The sequence below is a fragment of the Coffea arabica genome, chromosome 6e, assembly GCF_036785885.1.
Source record: "Coffea arabica cultivar ET-39 chromosome 6e, Coffea Arabica ET-39 HiFi, whole genome shotgun sequence".
Taxonomy (NCBI): Eukaryota; Viridiplantae; Streptophyta; class Magnoliopsida; order Gentianales; family Rubiaceae; genus Coffea; species Coffea arabica.
Window position 1 is genome coordinate 9,826,443 of NC_092321.1, and position 17,202 is coordinate 9,843,644.

General features: G+C 35.7%; 2 protein-coding genes across 5 annotated transcripts; one reads left to right on the forward strand and one right to left on the reverse strand.

Moving 5' to 3' along the window:
* The first annotated feature begins 1,654 nt into the window (after positions 1–1,654).
* On the forward strand, positions 1,655–7,543 carry LOC113696974 (uncharacterized). Of its 3 annotated transcripts, none has more exons than XM_072055118.1 (15): positions 1,655–2,108; positions 2,295–2,546; positions 2,749–2,873; positions 2,956–3,172; positions 3,352–3,477; positions 3,553–3,809; positions 4,548–4,655; positions 4,912–5,053; positions 5,150–5,315; positions 5,547–5,704; positions 5,794–6,117; positions 6,218–6,292; positions 6,476–6,545; positions 6,654–6,811; positions 7,224–7,543. In XM_072055118.1, exons 1-15 carry the CDS (start codon positions 1,806–1,808, stop codon positions 7,371–7,373), a joined length of 2,631 nt encoding a protein of 876 aa, XP_071911219.1. In that variant the 5' UTR covers positions 1,655–1,805; the 3' UTR covers positions 7,374–7,543. The 3 variants fall into 3 exon arrangements, with proteins under 3 accessions (XP_071911219.1, XP_071911220.1, XP_071911221.1); XM_072055119.1 differs by having other exon boundaries at positions 1,668–2,108; positions 2,962–3,172; XM_072055120.1 differs by lacking the exon at positions 3,352–3,477 and having other exon boundaries at positions 1,668–2,108.
* A 316-nt stretch (positions 7,544–7,859) lies between these two features.
* On the reverse strand, positions 7,860–15,161 carry LOC113696976 (protein FIP1-like). Of its 2 annotated transcripts, XM_072055121.1 has the most exons (14): positions 14,916–15,161; positions 13,945–14,036; positions 13,746–13,850; positions 13,479–13,528; positions 12,806–12,872; positions 12,247–12,319; positions 11,952–12,007; positions 11,480–11,576; positions 10,233–10,317; positions 9,896–9,958; positions 9,348–9,407; positions 8,741–8,833; positions 8,385–8,447; positions 7,860–8,286 (listed from the first exon to the last, which is right to left on the reverse strand). In XM_072055121.1, exons 1-14 carry the CDS (start codon positions 14,969–14,971, stop codon positions 8,182–8,184), a joined length of 1,065 nt encoding a protein of 354 aa, XP_071911222.1. In that variant the 5' UTR covers positions 14,972–15,161; the 3' UTR covers positions 7,860–8,181. The 2 variants fall into 2 exon arrangements, with proteins under 2 accessions (XP_071911222.1, XP_071911223.1); XM_072055122.1 differs by lacking the exons at positions 11,952–12,007; positions 12,806–12,872 and having other exon boundaries at positions 7,959–8,286; positions 14,916–15,139.
* Between the last annotated feature and the right edge of the window lie 2,041 nt (positions 15,162–17,202).

The following is a 17,202-nucleotide window of genomic DNA, read 5'->3' on the forward strand; positions in this document are numbered from 1 at the left end:
GGTTTAGATTGACCCCGCCTAATATCCAAACTTGTTTTATGTATGCGAATTTAGGATGCACAGTCGATGTTAGATGTGGCAAAATGGGCAGAATTTGCTTGAGTTTGAAATGTGATTGAATAATATGGATTTGGGTATAATCTTATCTATTTGTGTTTTTGGGATTAATTTGGACGTGATTACTTTGAAATGGGTTTAGATTGACCCCGCCTAATATCCAAACTTGTTTTATGTATTTTTTCCTTTAATTCTTTTTATTTTTTATTTTACTTTAATATTTTGATTTATTAAATTTCTTTTAGTCTTATTGTGAATTTATATTTTTCTGAATTCAAAATTTTTCTCAAATTCTCAAATTTATATTTTTTTTATAGGCCTAAAAGAACTCCCACCAGCCCCGTTTAGACCTTTTTCGGCTTGACTATGCAGCTGTTAAGTTTTCGTCTCAAAATAAGAAATTTCTTTTGACATTTTTTCAAAAAGCACTCTAAATTGAGACCAGCAACAGAATTTTTACAAAAAATGAAAATTAAAAATTTGATTTCTAAGGGACAAAGGGGTTCAGGAAATTAGATGGGAGTTTTAACTATAATTATAAGGAAAAAAATCGAAGGATCTGACTGGAAGAAAAAAAGTTGTTTGCTTGGATAATTAAAAAGATATACAACAATTAACAAGATAATTTTTTAGTGAGATACTTGGACCCCAATGGGTACCCAAAGATTTTCCAAAAGTTTTAATCAATTAACAGGTATATATGAAATTAGTCCAATTTCAAACACAACATTAAAATTAGAACACCCATCCTGTCTAAAGTTCCTTTGGATATGGGTAGTCCATTGGACCTGTGACATATTGCCACTTCTAGATGATATTTAGTTTACGATCAACTTATTATGTCTTTGTAGGACGTACCCAAAGGAAAATAAAAGTTTATGCAAAATTTCTCCATGGGAGAAACTCGGAAGTCTCGAACACTAATAAAATATATTGGAGAGATAGTGAATGACATTTTTGAACACATTTACTCAATTTGTAAGGATGTTACATTCCATTTGGACGGGCATGTCTGTTTGGATAGCAAGTTATTTACGTAAATTAATTTGCTTGTGTCATAAATATATTTTTCAATCACTCTTTTGTCTTACATATATTACATTAAAAAAATGTTACAGTAATTTTTTTTATAAAAAATTTCAAATAATCTCCTATCCAAACAGACAATCAGCAACACTTGTTGTTGGTAGTATATTCCCGGGTTCCTTTGGGAAGACGGAAGATATTCCCATGTGTGTGTGAGGTTTTATTCCTACTGCCTAGTAAGGAGATTAAAATGTAGCTTCTCTACGAGTTCATAGGAATTTAATACAACTAACCCAAATAAGAGAGCACTCTAAATTAATAGAATCGAGCTAATTTTGCTCATGGCATTATGCTCCTATCAGGTGGGAAAAAATTATTTGCTGGTTCACAGTCAATTTTCGTATAAGTTGCGAAGTTACAACTTCAAATGCTACAAAAAGATAAAAAAATGATTAAAGACCAAAGCGACTACAAATTAAAGAGAACAAGGATTACTCTTCTGTGTAGAGTAGAGTGTAACTAAAAGATTACTTAAGAAAACTCCGTGGAGACAAAGTTCAAGAATGTAATCACACACGCTCGCGCGCTCCCCCACTCCAACATATATACAGTAATTGGCCAAGCTCCACTCTTTTTAAGATTTTAAGCCCTTAATCTCTTAAACCCTGGAATCTGAATCACAGCGACCCCTCTTAAACCCCAGCTCCACCAGCAAGAAGAAAATGGCTGCCACCACCATCACTATCGACGGTGGCAACAGAATCCAAACCTACGAGGATTTTGTAAAAGTTCATGCTGTATTACTTGCAGCCTCTGGAATCCCACAATCACTTTACCCCACACTCTTCGATAAGCTCACAAATGAGACTTTCGATGGCGGCAACTATTTCCAGATTGAGCCAGTGGAGGAGGTTGAAGGCCGCCAGAGGAGGCTTGTGTTCACCTCGGAGTTTCTGGGCAAGGAGTCTAATCTTTTTGTTGTCGACCATGCTTGGACATTTCGACTTTCTGATGCTTATAAGCAGGTTTGAAGTAGTAATCCAAGATTAGATTTTGATCGTATTATCTTCAATTATTTAGTTATTTTAAATTGCTTTTGTCCATACTATGTAGGGGATTTTCGAGCTTGGGTTCTTGCGGTTTTTTTGTGGGTTTCTTTTCTCTCTTTTTGGTTGGGTTGCATTAGTGTAATATATGTAGGGAATTTGCAGTTGCAGGAGATTCCCGGATTGGCGGAAAGAATGGCTGCATTGATGTGTGTGGATATTGATTTGGATGGAGAGGCTAAAAGCGGAGGTCTAGATGAAATCGATACTACTCAACTGAGTGCTGTGGATATAGTGGAGAGAGAATTATGTGGAATCAGAGATGGCCGAGCTGATGGTCTGAGGTGGTTGGAACTTGAGGAGCTTGACATTGATGATGATGTTCTTGTTTCTCTTGATTTGCCTAGTAAATTTCCTGTAAGTCTCTCTTTATAGCGTTAAAAATTTGATATTTTTAGTGGGAAACTGATCCAGTGAAGTGATTTTGTGGAATTCTGCATTCCATTGCTGTCTGCAAAAGAAGTTAGGAGATGCCGTAGTATTTATCAAATTGGTAACTTGCGTTAAGATGGCTTTTTATATGAACTTTTACAGTGGGTTATCTGGTTTGTTGTACTAGACATTAATTGCACTAAGCCTGTGTGACAACAAACTCGAGAACGTGGAAGTAGTTGCAAAAGAAATTACCCAATTCAAGCACCTCAGAGCCCTATGGCTGAACAATAATCCAGTACTGGAGAGGGGGTAAAGTTTACAAATATGTAACAATGATAATTCTTTCCATGATTTTTGGTTTTGGCTTCTGACGGTAGCTACTTCTCTGCAGAGACAGTTCTATGGCTGATACCATTCTTCAATGTTGCCCCGAACTGGAAATTTATAACTCACACTTTACTGCTAATTATGGTAAATGGGCACTTGGATTTTGTGGAGGAATATATCACAAAGAAAATCCTGGCCACAATCTCCAAGGTGACTGTCCATTCGAGAGTTTGACATCTTTAGACCTTTCAAATAGGAGCATACACAATCTCATCAACAAGGTCAGTGCTGTTTATCACATTACCTTTTTTTTCTTTTCTCATCAATTTCTTACTGGTTTGCAAAATAAAGATATTGTCCAGCATTGCGTCACCTAATGGTAAATTTGTCTCTTTGATTGGTAAAATACAATATTCCTCAAGAATGCCCTCATTTAGTTTATTTGGTTTTTCTTTATCAGGCATTTTCCCCTGCTGAATTGCCATGCCTTTCATATTTGAATCTTCATGGAAACCCATTAGATGAAAATTCAGTTGGTGATCTGCTGGACCTACTTGGAGTATTCAGCAGCTTACAAGCCCTTGATGTATTTATGTTAATACTAGTTTTCTTTCACTTGAAAGCATGTAATTGTACTAATACAGGAAAGTGATAAAAACAGGTTGATATTCCAGGCCCACTTGGAGATAGTGCTGTAGAAATTCTCGAGTCCCTTCCTCAACTTTCTTTACTGAATGGTGTTGATGCAGCCAGAATATTGGAGTCCGAGAAATCTGTGATTGATTCAATGTTACAACCACGGCTTCCAGAGTGGACAGCTGGTGAACCCGTTTCTGACCGTGTTATTAGTGCAATGTGGCTATTCTTAATGACATACAGACTTGCAGATGAGGAAAAAGTAGATGAAACTTCTGTATGGTATGGAACTTAAATATTCATGCTTGATAATTTGCTTTTGGTGCTTTGTATATTATCATTAGATATGCATGGAGAATGTATTTTTCGTCAATTTCTGGATATCTAATTTTCATCTGTCTTTAACTATCTTAAAACAAAATTTCACATCATTGCTGTGGAAGTGTTTTCCACAATGCTTCTATTAGTGTCAGATTTTCCAGTTCAGAAGAGTCGTAGCAGTTACTGAATGTGCATGTTAGAGTCACAGGACTAGTAAAAACTCGTTAAGATGTGTGAGGATAGAGACTGAGAAACCTATTTCTTTCTTGACCCTCCTGCACAAAGAAGTGAAATACCTTCTCTATGGGACAGAAATTCTGATTCTTGGCTTTGAGTTTTGCTGTGGACTAATAGTTTATATCACTTTCCATGTTGAGTATAGTCTGTTCACTGAGACTCTCTGTTAAACCCATGGCCCAGCATCTTCTTTCTTTCTTTTTTTAATTCTTGCAGAACAATTTTTATGGAAGTGTCAATTGGTACTATGCCTCTCTTTTTTTTTTTTTCAAATCAAATTCTTTCAATATGGCATCCTGCTTAACTGGAAGCAGGATATTGAATATGTGAGTGGCACCGATTAAATAGATGCCTTAGTTTTTGAAAGTAATGAGAGGAATAAATGGCACAAATTGCTGTCTCTATATCTGCTTGTTTTCTTTATTAAGTATTGTAGTAACAATATTTTGGGTGTTCTTGTAGGTATGTGATGGATGAACTAGGTTCAGCTTTGCGGCATAGTGATGAACCAAATTTTAGTGTCTCTCCTTTTCTATACATGCCGGGGGGTGACCTAGCATCAGCTGTGAGGTTGTCTTAATACACAGGCTATCTCTTTTTTCCTCTTCTCCTTTTCTCCAAAGTTGCATAGGTCCCATTTGTGTGAAGCTAGGTATCTAACTTGGAACTCTAGCCAATTGAGCTTGGAATTTGCTTATCTGTTATGGTATTTCTGTTTAAATCAGTGTCTTTTCCTAGATGAGTCCATGCTTCCCTGCTGAAGGTTGGGAACTAGATTTGTCATTCCATTTCGTTGTGAAGTTTCTGACTTGAACAAAAATTACAGTTATTCAATTGTTTGGCCTATTGCGAACATAGAAAGAGGTGATGAGTGCACTCGTGATTTCCTTTTTGGCATTGGAGAGGAAAAACAGCGGTCTGCTAGACTTACTGCATGGTTCCATACCCCTCAAAATTATTTTATCAGAGTATGTCCTTATGCCTTCCATTTCTTCTGTTTCTTTTTTGTCCTTGTGGTATACATTAGTACTTTTCAGGGAGGTTACTTTTAACCAATCTTGTAGGAGTATGAGAAACAGAGGCTGAAATTGCAATCAAAGAAGTTTCATCCCCTGCCAGTTGTATCTTCTACAACAAAAGCATTGTACGGGAGTGATGGAACTGCCTTGCGCGTTTACACAGATATACCTCAAGTGGAGGAATTTTTGACCCGGCCTGAATTCATAATCAGTATGTTTTCGTGAGTAAAACTTTTAGTTCATGATTGTTCTGGTATTCTTCTTTTCTACCGGCAGTTTGTCCAGTATGCACTTTTTGTTACTCTTATTTACTCAAGTCTAGTGATTGCTTCTTGTGATTCTAACTCGTTGAGGCCACCAAAATTATGTAATATGTTAACCTATTTTGCCTTTTAAGTGGCTGCTTCTATTGTGATATTTCTGAATTCAACTATTATTGCAGCATCTGAGCCAAAGGATGCAGATATTATATGGACAAGCATGCAGGTGGACGAGGAAATGAGGAAAGCTGTGGGCCTGAATGAGCAGCAGTTCATTAATCAATTTCCTTTTGAAGCTTGCCTTGTCATGAAACATCATTTAGCAGAAACTATTCAGAAGGTCACTGCATCTCTTTCTTTTAGCAAGACTAAAGGTGTCCAAGTCAAAATGTGTCTCCTTTTGCTAAATTCATCTCTATTTTTTAGCAGACTCATGGATCTCCTGAATGGCTTCAGCCTACTTATAATCTTGAGACAGAGCTTACTCAACTCATTGGCGATTATTGCATCCGTGAAAGGGAAAGATTGAACAATTTATGGATATTAAAGCCATGGAATATGGCAAGAACGATTGATACTACTGTGACTGGAAATTTATCTGCAATTATCCGTCTGATGGAGACAGGTCCAAAAGTATGTCAGAAATATATTGAGCATCCTGCATTGCTCAATGGGAGGAAGTTTGATATTCGTTATATTGTTTTGGTGCGCAGCATGAATCCATTGGAAATTTTTCTTGCTGACACTTTCTGGGTATGGGCACTATCTTTACTGGGTACCGCACTAATATAATTGTGTCAAGTCCGTGGATGCTAGATACCTTGCTAAATTTATTTCTACGTTCATTTTTCAGGTTCGATTGGCAAACAACACTTATTCTCTGGACAAACATAGTCTTTTTGAGTATGAAACACACTTTACTGTTATGGTAAGTGGCTGAAAATTTTATGGTTTTTGGTTGCTTAACTGCCTGGTAAGGAGAAATTGCTAGATTAGATGGTTGTCACAACAAAATGCAGTTAGCAGTTTGCCAGAATGCAGATGCTGATTAATGTGAAGTTTGTTTAGGTAATATATGCATTTACAATTAGATTTCTTTTCATTGTTTCAGAATTACAGAGGAAGATTGAATCACATGAATACATCAGAGTTCGTTAAGGAGTTTGAGAAGGAGCATCATGGTACTTTAATCTTCCTATCTTCCAAATATTTCACTTCCTCTAAGTGGGAGAGATTTCAAAGTTTTGTGGTTTTGGTCTATTTGTTGACTTTATTTCCTACACTTTCAGTTAACTGGATGGATATTCATTCACGAGTGTCAAGGATGATCAGATCCATTTTTGAATCAGCAGCAGCAGTTCATCCAGAAATGCAGAGTCCAACATCAAGGGCCATTTATGGGGTGGATGTCATGCTTGACCGCCATTTCCAACCTAAAATATTGGAGGTTGTGACTTATCTCATTTGGTCCAAGTTTATATATATACACACACACACACACGTGAAGTTCTGGAAAGAAACTTTCTACATATATTGTGGAATTGTGTGCATATAACATGATGTATCTGAAAAATTAGGCTATCACAAATCTATCCTTACATGGGCAAGCGAATTATTACGAATGCTGAACCTAATGATAGAATGAAGGTCCTGTGCTAAAACTATCATAAAAAAGCATTTGTATGAAACTCCCTGGCTTTTAAAAAGCTTGTAAAGATCTTTTAATTTTGCTTGAGTTGGACGTATTCAGAGGTTTTAAATATGTTTTGGATCTGCAGGCCTTTATACTTTGGCTCCTTCTACTGTTACAGTATAAAATTGCTTTCCGTGCTTATCTTGTTATTACTGCATTAATGCAGGTGACGTACTGTCCTGACTGTACTAGGGCTTGCAAGTATGATACTGAACCAGTGATCAGGGCAGGAGGATTTGTTAAAGGCAGTGACTTTTTTAATTATGTGTTTGGCTGTCTTTTTCTAAATGAAACTGCTCATGTATCCCCATTGTAGTTGAGTTACGTGGAAAATTCTTGTGGTATATAGACCACTGAGAAATGATGTCGTGTGTGTATCTTCATGCTCTCTTTTTGCCCGCTCCTAAGAGGCTTTTTGCTGAACCTCATCATGCTGGAGTTCGCAAAAGAGATCTTGGTAGGTTATACAAATCTTGTACTTGAAAATAGTAATGTTTTAGCATATATCTAACTTTTATGGTTTATACGTCCAACCCTCCCGTGTGTTGTTGAAAATTTCTGGACAACAAAATTTTTACATTTGATTTTAACCTTATTGTAACTTTTTGGCATACCAGGATAGAAACATCAGCTGCTGCTGCCATATAACCTCTCAGAATTTTATTTGCGCTGGAAGTCTGTCACTGCTTTGTTCAGTTTTCGAAGGCAATGGGACAGATGCACTAGAAACAACCGTTTCCGTACAAGCGCATACCATGTACAAATTAAAACTTCGCAAAGTCACAGATTTTCCCTTTTGCACTTACGTCAAAAATCTTCATCTTTTAGATTGGGGGAAAAAGTACGAATGATTAAAGAGTGTTACAGGATCTAGACGGTCATTATAAAAAAAAAAAAAAAAGAGAGGAAAAACACGTACGCACTCCATTGTCCAGCTAATAACGTTAACGCCAATGGTAATCTGTACATTGGGTCGTCAGCTCTTCTTGCTGTGCTCTCCTTTTTTTTTTTTTTATCGACATTCAGTCATCATAGACTAGCTGAAAAAAGAAAACGATCGTATACAACATAGAGAATCAATGAATGAATTTGTTTCAGATATACCCTAATTGACAAGCCAGTTGTCAACTCGGTCCAGTTAATTCCCTCGATGTTTGGCTTTTCATTGTTGCCAACTTCTTTTGCAACTCCAAATTTGACATTCGCTCAACCTCCAATGCACGCTCAAGCTTTTAAATCGAGAAATACATGTTAGTACAAACCATTTTTACGAACGACGGGACAAAACTAATTAGTCATCTTAACAAGAAACGTTGGGGAATTATACCTTAGCAGCTCGGGTACTCCATTCACCCAAAATGGCCCTCAGCCTTTCATTCTCCTCAATATACTGTGCAGCAAGGCCAAGTTGGTAATATTAGAATGCAAACATGCATTGCTTGGAGAGAACCAACACTTAAAACGACTTGTTAGAAAATTTTAGATTCATTTTGACTCTTCAATGCTTTTAACAGAAGGCCAAGGCCAACTCTCTCCCTCTGTCACAGCGGCAGACAAGTATATCACTCTTGACTGACGTAGAAAGAAAGCTATATGCACCTTAAGATTGATGAGACGAGATAGTCTCAAAATACAGGAACACACAGTGACAAATTGATGACAAGGATGCTTAGAAGTAAAAACCTGATTATTTGTACTCTGGACGCGCTGGATTTCAGAGTCTCTCTCAGAAATGAGAGATCTAGCAAGACTAAGCTCAGATTGAAGTTGATTCATCTGAAACACAAGAACCATCTACTTCATCAGTAAAGCATGGGAAATACATGGATTATGAATCTGTTTAGAAGCATTCTTGATCATATTCCTGAATGTCACAATGATTTAGATGGCAGTTGGATGCCAACTTTTTGGCCATATTGATCCTCATCATTTTACATGATTGAATAAGTTGAAAAGAGGGAACTGCTCTCCCGTTTGCTGTCCAGCATATATATGTTCAATCCTCTAAATGCTTAACAAAATCCACGAACTCGGAAAAAAAAAAAATCCATCTGGCCCATATGGGATCATAAGCAGTCCCCAAATTAAGTGTTCTACTGGGGGCTTATGAGTCCGAACTGAATCCATCAGGGTAAAATGTCAACCTTTCCACTGACTAAGAAGTTACTTAAAGCTCTGACTACGAAAAGTGCCTCTAAAAAGATCCGGCAAAAACAAAAGAGAAAGAAGAGGTAACCAAATTAAAGAAAGGGGGTTGTTGGGGGAGTGCGAGGAAGCAAGCAGCATGTACCTCAGCTGACACTGTGCGCAGTTCCTGGTCACGAGCTGCTAATAGATGAGCAAGATCAACCTGCAAAGCCAATATGAAATTATTCTACTACTTCCCAGAAAAATAACTCTGTCTCTTCTCTTCAGACCAAACAGAGAAGCTCCAATGTTCTTCAGTCAAACAAAGATACATGATGCAAAAACGACAATTACAAGCCACTTTATTACTTTTTTGGATACATCGGAACACTGAACACCCATAGTGACACTAAAATGCTTTTAAATCTTACTACAGAATCTACAGCTTTTACCTAGGTGCACCCCTTCCTCCATTATCTCAGGTTTCTAAATTGTCTGCAATCATCTCTATCCTAATGTACATAAAGCTGATTCCCACATCTGCAAGCGACTACAATGGTTTAATTCTTCACTAACATATTGTTCATATGATGCATGAAAATTCCAGAATCATGATTAGTAAATGAGGTGTATTCTCCTAGCAATTTACAAAGCAATTAAGTAATCATTGACACCGTTCAGAAAATCTGTTTTTCCAATTTGAAACATTACCTGAGGTGTGCTCCCATCATCAGACCTTTGATATTTGCTCAAGCATTCTTGTAATCTGAGAATCTACAAGAGAAATAAAAAGTTTTAAACTAATTTACAAGGAGTTTCCATTTCAATTTGTCAAGCAAACAACCCCTGACCAGACTGAGTAATTGACCCAGCATTTTAAGACTGCTAGTAGATACTGCTCGAGCTACAAGCCTAAAGTTCAATCATGTAACGACCAAATGGAGAATTAGAACAACAGCAGCTCCTGGAGACATTCTTTTGTACTCAGAGTCACCAAAAGCATCAATACCTTTGAAGAACCATCAAATACATCAAAATAATCACATACCTCCTCACTTAGAAAATGGATATTTTCTCGCTGATATTGCAGCAATGCCATTTGTTGATCAGAGAGCCTACCACCCTCATGATGCCTGTCACAACAAGGAGTTCTTACTATTGCATTCCACACTACAACATCCAGAACATACTTTTTAAGACATAAAGAAAAGAAAAGAGACATCCTTATCAGTGTGCTATCCCAAGTACTGATTTTCAGAATACAAAATCTAAAAAAAAAAAAAAAAAAAAAAACAGATGTCCTTATCAGAGTGCATTAAAACCAACCATGTCACAGTTGTACACATCTCAACTTAATTATCAAAACTCTCATCCTAGGAAAGTATTTCAAAAATGCCACTTTCAAACCACAATTGAGCCATCTCAGTTGAGCCCCAAAAAAATCCAAATCCAGGCAAGCTAATTGGCACAGAAGCAGCATTTGATTTCAATTGAGCACCAAAAATTACTCGCCCATTTTCTGCTTGGGTCTGCAAGCACAATAATGGCCTACTGTTTCAGTACTTTATCTCCATTTATCTGTGATCTTCCAGAGTATCGAATGAGATAAGAGCAATAATCATTCCCAAAATTCAATTGGGATAACAATCACGAAAGCATTTATCTAGATGCTGAGAACATCTTCATAAATGCAAGAATTCATGTAGAAGAGAAGATTGTCAGCACAAATACATCATGATGTCATGGATTTGTTACATAATACTTTGCCTTATAGGCCAGTTGAACATGAAAACTCCTGCTTTACAACAATATACATTCTAGTTTCATCAAGGTAATACAATAATGACAAATAGAAAGCAAACTTTGGATTTGCATCTGTAGAAGAATGACCAAGAGGTGGTGAAAAAGAGTGTTGAAGTTTAAGCACACAAATAGACTTGGAACATCTAGTTTAGATAGATTGGTATCCAAAGTGGTCTAATATAACTCAAGCTCATGATTAGCAATTATCAGGAAGTTTCAAATGCTGGCAGTAACAGAACGGTTTCAAGAGAACTGCTGGCAAAAAGTGTAGCAGAGTCATCAGAAGTTCTCAAAATGCGCTATTATGTAGTACAACTTCTGGATAGGGGAGGTACCGGGGGCAGTGGAAGGTTAATTTTATGGTACTGAAAGCAATCACCTACACTGTGTGGTGACCTACCACATCAGCCTTAAGACATTACAGGAAAGAAAGTAAACTAGCTGAAAAATTGTTCAGAGGCTGAAGCAGTCCGACCATTGTAATATTGTTACCTTAACTCTTCCAGAGAGCTGGATGGTTGAAGTGGAGAATATAATGATTTCAAAACATCAGGTTGAGAATCCAATGCGTTGTACTGGTGTACATAACCTGCAGCACCAAAATGTTTATTAAACACTGATGGCACAAGAACCATTGCGGAGCTACTTGTGCTGGCCATTGCAGCATTCATATTCCAAAACATTACAATGCTTACATATGACTAAAAATTGGAAGCCTGCAGAAAGAAAAATTATAACTGATAGCAAATCAGCTATAGTTGAACCTTATATACTGGACTAGTTAGTGTAATGCTTGATAGGCAAATGTAATAAAGTTTTAAGCAAGATGAAGTTGCTATTATATGATAGAATGCATGTCAGTGCAGTCATCAACAGGATCCTAACAAAAGCATCTCGATTTAATTGCCAAAAAAATGTGGAATTTTTAATGACTACATATAACAATTAGCCAGTCAAAACTCACCAATATAGACACTCATGAAGAACGCAGCACAAATTATCTCAGCTAGCATAATAATCCTGCACATTTAATGCTAAGTGATTAAATAGTCAGAAATGAACAGTTTCCCTTGGCATCAATCATGGATTCCTAGATGCTACATATGCTTCTTGCATTTGGCAAAAGTAACTTTTCACATAAAAAAAGTGCTTAACATGTGCATGTTTGTTTCTTCCAGACAGATTGAAAAAAAAGAGTTTACATTAGTCCAGATGAACCTAGTGAACTTGAGTATGTATTCAAAGAACTAATAGCATACCTAAGTATTGTTGATATGGACAGAAAGCGTATATAAATTTCCCAGACATGGATAAGCAGCATAGCTGCAGTTCCTGCAGTGCATATATCATAGAGATATCTCATTGAAAGCCAAAAAGGTGCTGAGTACATTTCAGTATTTCTGTGAAGAATACGAGGAAGGTATTACAAGAGATAAATGGAGGAACATTCAAATAAAAGAAGGTTGATCATCATGCAGTAAACAAGGAACTTAAAGAAAAAGAATAATAATTTAAAATGAAAAAGAAAAAGTAGTAATTTAGTAGGATTTCCAGTAATATTTGGATGGAAGACTGGTCAAAAGGCAAAGATGACCTACTTAAGGACTAAAAAATGCTAGGTGAAGATTGAATTCTGAAAATGTCTTCAAACAAAAAGCAAAGAACTGCATGCAAATGCGAGAGAAACACTAGACTATATAGAATGGGACAAACTAATTTGATGTCAAAATGGAGTAAATATTTACTATGATTTCTTCATATTTAGAAATTCTTCAGGTTACAACATCATAGGGCATGAAAATGCAGATACAAACGTACCATATGCTATAACAGCAAAAGGTAGGCGAATAATGTGCTTCAACTTTTGGCTGAAAACGTAGTAACCCTACAAAACACATGCATGCCTTGAATCTAAGCTTCAAAAGCTACAAATTTTAAGCTGGGATAAAATAACAGCAACCAAGAGATCAAGAAAAATACTTATAAACTTGCTAAGTAAAATAACAGCACACATAAATTAGTTCAAGAACATAACTATTACGAACACATGTGCACTCAGAATGTCCTAATGTCCCCATGATTCCACCAATCTCCTCACATCTCGCCTTGTGTGTTGTCTTATACCTAATTCTTTAGTCAATTTATTAGTTTCTCTCTTAGCTTAGACTTCACAAATCCCAAAATTCAATCAAAACTTTGGCTTCCAAATTATTTATGCAGTTGACAATGATGGTTAAGGTTTCCTTCTGAAGTTCTACCTTTAGTTCAAAGAATTATTTACATCTTCCCAAAGTTGGAAGAAAAGAAACATACATACACAAAAGAAAACAAATTAGTACCAAGATGGACTTGAAATCAATTGATAAATAGAAAGGATTATACACATACATACCCCAAATGCATATGAACTCATGTTTATGTATGTGCTTCTGTGTGTGTATGTGTGTCTGTGCGAGTGTGTGAGTGTGTGTATGAGAGAGAGAGAGAACACCTGCAACCGTATTTTCTGCACTTGATAGACAAGGTATTGCTGAAATAAACCTGGAAAACACAGTAACAATGATAAAGTACAGATCAGGAAGTATTTGAAAAGAAAACTCAAAAAAACTGAGATGAATTATATGACATCTAAATCAAATGAAACTTGAAAGATGAAGCCTGCAAAAAGCAAAGTTAAAATCACCGCCAACTTCCAGGGCAGTTAAGTCATCACATCGAAGAATACATCAAAAAAGGGTAAAGAAGACCAAGCATGTACCTGTGATTACCAAAAGAATGACATCAGAACTACAGAGCAAAGGTGAAATCAGTTCCGGTTGAGGGTGAAAAAACCATGTAGCTCCAGCAGCAAAAATAGCATAACCTGCCTAAAATTCAAGAAAATCAGCAGTTCTTGGTACAAACTGAAAATGTAGTAATCTAACTAAGTTGACTCCGAAGCAGATAATAGCTAGCACTTGCCAGCAAAATACAGTAGAATATACTCCCCAAAATGCTAGTAGGCTTCCGGTGACCAAATAAAGGAGCCTCATGCAGAATGTCAAGGAACCTATGGCAAATGATTTGCAATAATCCATCACAAATACAGCCAAAACTTTAACATGATGCTTATACATGACAAAAGAAATGTAATCAAACAGAATGTACACTTCCTCCAGCATAGGAAAATATAAATAAAGAAAGAACAGGCCAGTTTTATACAACAGCTTAAACAGTTATGCACGACACCAAAGAGTTAACTTGCTGCACTACTGCTTGGAGATGCTAAGAACAGAATTCTGATTTCCTCATGTTAATATATTAAATGCATGTTCATGAAGGTGGAAATTTTTTTATTGGAAACGTAAGAATTCTCGGACTCTTTTGAGCAATTTAAATCTGAAATTCCAGCAATTCTGAAGACCTTATTTGTGCAATGTTTTGTAAAACAAATGACTGTAATTGGGCAGCAGCAAACTAAGCCTAAGCACGGCTAAGCAAAGCAACAATCATTTTTGTTTATTCTAGATATCATTTCGTCCTCCTATCACTTCATTTAGCATCTGAGGCTCTGAGTTTGATTTAATTCTCGCATAATACGACCTAAACCTAAAATTACAGGACCATAAAGTTTCAAATTCACTTGCTTTGTACTTTATTAGGAGAGTACCAGCAGCAAAAACAATAATACTTATAACAAAGAAAAAGGAAATAATCCTAGATTAATTATTCTCCCAAGATATTTATTTCTCAAAAAGAATCATTACGTAAACTATCTTAACTATTCAGCCAATGCATTGCATTCACGATTCACGAACCAATCCCCAGAAATTTGCTGACGAAATTCAGATGAATTCAAACAATCGACTGTAATAGAAACAAGTGTGCTTGTTTTTGTGCATGAGTGGGTGCGTATGGCGCTGGAGTGCAGGAGGAACCGAAATCTTACAGGTTGTTTTCTTCGGGAGATGCAGCGATGGTGGAAGATTGTCTGTCCGCTGCCATCGTTTTTTTTCAGTTCTGCCTTTTGTCCTTCTGCTCCCAGAATTCGTCAGCTCATTTTCCGTTAATTAGCAACCTCGACGACTTCAATCCGCAGTACCAAATTTCTGCTACTTGGATCTCTGTACTCTGTATCTAACAAAACTAAGATGAGGTGACAAAGGTCGACTTACGAAGGAAGAGGTTCACTGGTCAATTTAATTTAAGTTGAAGGTAAATATTTGAAGGGAAAGATACGGATAATCTATTCTTTGGTTTGCAATCTTTATTTAAAAAAAAAAAATTGTTAGTGATTACGTATCCTAATCACCTTTTTTATCTAAGTCAAATAATTGTTATACATTTTTCTACAAAAAAAAACTCCAAGTAAGCTTGCATAAATATAGATGTTGACAATGGACCACAAAAAAAAATTTGTTCTTTTAGGAAATATATATTATCATTCACTTATGAAACTCTAAAAAAATTTTCATATGTTTTTTAGAATTTTTTAAGCATACTACCCTAACGACGAACTAAATTAGGCTCTTTAATTTCTATTTTTTGTTGACATTTCACAGCTTCTTTTCGAGCTCGAGGGTGCAGAATTTATTCATAGCGTGAATTGGTGGCATTTCCTAGTGCTTAGTTTGAAGCTTAGATTTGACAGGAAAAGAAAAGAAAGTGAGAGAAGATAATCTATATCTATATGTATTGAACGATAGGTTTTTTATGAAAAACCTCCGCAAATGTATCTTGTACCTACGTATCTTATTGTTATAGTGTATTTTATTATTATAATCATTCACAAAATTGACGATTACTAACTCAATTTCATTTGTCATTCACACAAATCAAATACAGTGAAAAAAAAGGCTACATATCATACTCTCACCATAGACGAATCTCATCTACAAGTATTTCAATCAGTGACAGAGTCAAGATTTTTTGCTTGGAAGCCAAAAATTTTCCTAACAAAATTCTCCTAATATGCTATGTTTAAAATAATTTTCATATATTTAAATATATGACATCTAAAATCTTCAAATATTAATTTTAATTCCAAAGGTATGTAAAAAATAAATAACCTTCTTTTGAGGAAAAAAATTAATTCAATGGTGAAACTCTCATAATATAAATTAAAATTGTAAAAATTAAGGGAGAAGGACCAACTTTATTTTACACATATATTTACGCACCATGAAATAAAATTTTTAAAATTTAGGGGCCCTGGCTCCGTCATTGATTTCAATAGCACCTCAATTCCAAATTTGCAAGATTGCAAAGGAGAAAACAACTGATCACAAAACAAAGTCTACATCGTAGTAATCTCCCAAAAAATACTTCAAAAAGTTCAGCAAGTTCGCTTCCAAGAAAGATAAGTCTTACTGAATATTCTTTTGTAGTGCGAGCTCCACAAAATTCAACAAAGTCAATTAAACCACCAATTTTGACTTTTATACAAGATTATCAAATCGAATGCATAATATTTAAAAATATTTCATTTTGAAATAAAATAAAACATGCGATTACATTCATTTCTATTCATATATCATTCATTTTCTAACATAAATTTCTATTATTACTTCAAGATCCATCTTTCACAAAAACGCAGTTCTTAAATGATGTACACATTTTATCATGCTTTTAACTATTACTAGGCAAATCTTAAATTTTAACTATGTTGGTACAATTTTTTTTTTACTTTTTTTAATTCACCTTCTCTTTTAATTTCTTTCAATAATATCATCACCGCGTAGCATTGGTATTAACACTAGTTCTTTTGTAAAGCGACGGAAAAGAAAGGAAATGGAAAAAAAAAGAATCACTGCAGTTTAAAAAATTTTTCTGCCCATAAAATGAAAGAAAGTTGAAGCAAGCTTTATCAAAATTTTTTAAAATACCACATTCATCCCTAAATGTCTATTAAACAAAATTTTATTAACATATGCATAGAATGTCATTTCATTTATTTTCTTTTCTAAACTCCCAAACAACATCAAAACTTTTCTTTTTTCTTTCTCTTCTTTTCTTATAAATTAAGCTCTCTCTCTTCCATCCTTTTCTATCCTAAACTCCCATACTAGCTGTAAATTACGAGGATAAAGTAAAAGGGAATGACTGGTGTGCTGCTGTATGCCCGCCGCATACGGAAGGAGGAAAACGAGGGGTGAACAGCGGTGGCGTACTGGCGTCTGGCATAAAATGAGAGTGATGTTCAAGGATAGGAGTTGGGTGGTTCTTGCAATATCAGG

Bases quoted from the DNA above. Each gene is read 5' to 3' on its own strand.
- LOC113696974 (XM_072055118.1), top strand. From the start codon at position 1,806: ATGGCTGCCACCACCATCACTATCGACGGTGGCAACAGAATCCAAACC. The intron at 2,874-2,955 runs GTAAAGTTTACA...ACTTCTCTGCAG, and splicing joins AATCCAGTACTGGAGAGGGG to AGACAGTTCTATGGCTGATA. The intron at 5,705-5,793 runs GTCACTGCATCT...ATTTTTTAGCAG, and splicing joins TAGCAGAAACTATTCAGAAG to ACTCATGGATCTCCTGAATG.
- LOC113696976 (XM_072055121.1), bottom strand. From the start codon at position 14,971: ATGGCAGCGGACAGACAATCTTCCACCATCGCTGCATCTCCCGAAGAA. The intron at 12,873-13,478 runs GTGTTCTCTCTC...TGTGTTTTGTAG, and splicing joins TGCAGAAAATACGGTTGCAG to GGTTACTACGTTTTCAGCCA. The intron at 8,287-8,384 runs GTATAATTCCCC...TCGATTTAAAAG, and splicing joins GGAGTACCCGAGCTGCTAAG to CTTGAGCGTGCATTGGAGGT.